This window comes from Sapajus apella, unplaced genomic scaffold (assembly GCF_009761245.1).
Source record: "Sapajus apella isolate SASKATOON/1434 unplaced genomic scaffold, GSC_monkey_1.0 scaffold20, whole genome shotgun sequence".
NCBI classification, from domain to species: domain Eukaryota; kingdom Metazoa; phylum Chordata; class Mammalia; order Primates; family Cebidae; genus Sapajus; species Sapajus apella.
Genome location: NW_022436960.1, coordinates 26,297,924 through 26,300,951, shown reverse-complemented (window position 1 = coordinate 26,300,951; position 3,028 = coordinate 26,297,924). Strand labels below are relative to the sequence as shown.

At 39.8% G+C, this 3,028-nt stretch overlaps 1 protein-coding gene across 1 annotated transcript; it reads left to right on the top strand.

The window, feature by feature from the left end:
* Window positions 1-1,622: 1,622 nt before the first annotated feature.
* Window positions 1,623-1,965, top strand: LOC116557699 (cytochrome c-like). The gene has a single exon (XM_032287265.1). It carries the CDS (start codon window positions 1,623-1,625, stop codon window positions 1,938-1,940), a length of 318 nt encoding a protein of 105 aa, XP_032143156.1. The 3' UTR covers window positions 1,941-1,965.
* Window positions 1,966-3,028: the final 1,063 nt, after the last annotated feature.

The following is a 3,028-nucleotide window of genomic DNA, read 5'->3' as shown; positions in this document are numbered from 1 at the left end:
GTGGTTACCAAGGAGACAGAGAGGAGGATGAGTTGGGGAGAAAGTTAGAAGGTGGAAGTGACAGCACCTGGGACCAACTTGGTGATGGGAGTGAATCAGTAAGAAGTGTCCATGATGACTCTGGCTTGTACAACAAAAGTATGGTGGTGGCTTTAACAGAGGCCTCTGGGCAAAGGGCAGATTTGGGGAGAAAAGGATGGGAACCAAAGCACGTTTAGGATAGAACAGTTCAAAGAACCAGGCTACCCTGCTTCCTCTCAGAAAGGGCCATCTGGCCTCCATTCTGTCTATCTCATATCTTTACACCGCAAGAGAGATTCTAATTGAGTCCATTTCCTACATTCCAACACAGAACAGGGCAGACATGTGCTAGGCTACCTCCTGGGCCCCTCTTGTGATCACTGTATGCTTGTCTTCTTTTCCTTGGAAACTGAACTTTGGTCTCAAGGCACAAGACATGGCCACTTCATTCAGAGAGACTGAGGCTGTGGTATGGCAAGAACTTAGGGTTTCCAGTGTCTCCAGGACAGCCAATGGAGCTTAGCAGAGTTGGTTGAGGTCGGAGGAAGACTGGTCCCCCAAAAAATCTCTCAAGTCAATGTCCAAGCAAAGAAGGACCAGAGCTCTTTACATCAACTCTAGCTTTGTTTTCTGATGAGAGGGAAGGTTGGAGGAGTCTTTTAGAACCAAGTTGGAGGACTAACACAGCCTGATCTCATGGCTCATCATAAAGCAACAGTAATCAAAATGGTGCCATATTGGCATCAATATAGACAAATAAATTAGCAGAATAGAATACAGAATCCAGAAATAGACCCACACAGAAGATCAACTGATTTTTGAAAAAGGTGCAAAGGCAATTCAGCAGAAAGAGTACAGTCTTTTCAATAAATGCTACTGGAATAACTAAATATCCGTGTGGAAAAAGTTGAACTTTGACCTACACCTTACACCATATACAAAAACAAACTCAAAATGAATCATAGAATGAAATGTTAAATCGAAATCTCTAAAACCTTAAAAGAATGCATAAGTCAAAAACTTTTGTGATCTTGGGTTCAGCAAAGATTTTTTAGTTAAGACATTAAAAGCATAATCCATAAAATATGATGTTGGAATTTGTCAAAGTTTAAAACTCCTGGTCTTTGAAAGTCTTTTGTTTTTTATTTATTTATTTATTTTTTTTTTGAGATGGAGTCTCGCTCTGTCGCCCAGGCTGGAGTGAAGTGGCACCATCTCTGCTCACTGCAACCTCCGCCTCCCGGGTTCAAGCGATTCTCCCGCTTCAGCCTCCTGAGTAGCTGGGATTACAGGTGTGTGCCACCATGCCCGGCTGATTTTTGTATTTTTAGTAGAGACAGGGTTTCACCATATTAGTCGAGCTGATCTCAAACTGCTGACCTCATGATCCGCCCGCCTCAGCCTCCCAAAGTACTGGGATTACAGGCATGAGTCACCTCGCCTGGCCTGAAAGTCTTTTAGGAGAGTGAAAAGACAAGCCACATACTGGAAAAAAATATTTGTGATCATGTATCTGATCAAGCATATGTATCTAGAGAGTGGGACGTCCAGCTTAGGAGTGGGAACCTTCATGGCACCAATGACGAAAAAAAGAATTAAATATGGGTGATGTTGAGAAAGACAAGAAGATTTTTGTTCAGAAGTGTGCCCAGTGGCACACCATGGAAAATAGAGGCAAGCACAAGACTGGGGCTAATCTCCATGGTCTCTTTGGACAGAGGACAGGTCAGGCTGTTGGATTCTCTTACACAGATGCCAATAAGAACAAAGGCATCACCTGGAGAGAGGATATCCTGATGGAGTATTTGGAGAATCCCAAGAAGTACATCCCTGGAACAAAAATGATCTTTGCTGGCATTAAGAAGAAGGCAGAAAGGGCAGACTTAATAGCTTATCTCAAAAAAGCTACTAATGAATAATCATTGGCCACTGCCTTATTTATTATAAAACAGAAATGTCTCATGACTTTTTTATGGGTACCATACTTTAATAAATCTCATACATCAGAATTTAGATCATGAATGATGGACAGAATATTTTGTTGGGCAATCCTGATGTAAAACTAAGACTGGCTTGTGGTTAAATGAATATGTTCAGTTTTCTGAATTTTAATAGTAATTCCAATTCAGTAAATGCTATCACTGTTTACCCCTTCTAAAGATATGATTAGACTTGGTTAGTAATGTCCAGCTTTTCACAATGATGGTAAGTGCCATCTTAAAACTTACTGGAGATTGGTTTTATATTTAGATTCATATAACTGGTTATGTGAACATATTTAAATACTGGGGAAATTCCTTCACTGTCTCAGAACAAAGCAAGATTCCCCTGTGTTTTGTGTTCATTTGCCTCTGAAAGGCAAGGGTTGAAGATAAATAAGATTAACAATATCTACTTTATATTTTTGGCCTTAACTATGCCAATCTAATTAGAATTCCCTGTATTTAAAATGGTTCCTTTTACTTATTGAAAGGCATTTTAGTGTGGTTTATGTTTAATATAAAAGATTTTTTTAACACTTCTCATATTTTATAAGGTCACATGCTTTTAAAATAGTAGCAAGTTAAGCTTCACTCTTGAATTCTTTACAATCTAAGTCAAACTAAGTTACAATTTAGGATTATCTTTAAACAGCCATTCAGAAACATGAAACCATAGAGTTACTGTGTATTTGTGATTGAGAATGGTGGTTTTGCCAACTTAAAAGGATTAAAGTAGAGAAGATATATATGCACAAATTTTAAAATTATGTGTGATCCTAAGACTTAAGATAATTTAAAAGAAAACCACAGATTTAAAAAAAAGGATACATATCTGGCCGGGCACGGTGGCGCAAGCCTGTAATCCCAGCACTTTGGGAGGCCGAGGCGGGTGGATCACGAGGTCAAGAGATCAAGACCATCCTGGTCAACATGGTGAAACCCCGTCTCTACTAAAAATACAAAAAATTAGCTGGGCATGGTGGTGCGTGCCTGTAATCCCAGCTACTCAGGAGGCTGAGGCGAGA

Bases quoted from the DNA above. Each gene is read 5' to 3' on its own strand.
- LOC116557699 (XM_032287265.1), top strand. From the start codon at position 1,623: ATGGGTGATGTTGAGAAAGACAAGAAGATTTTTGTTCAGAAGTGTGCC.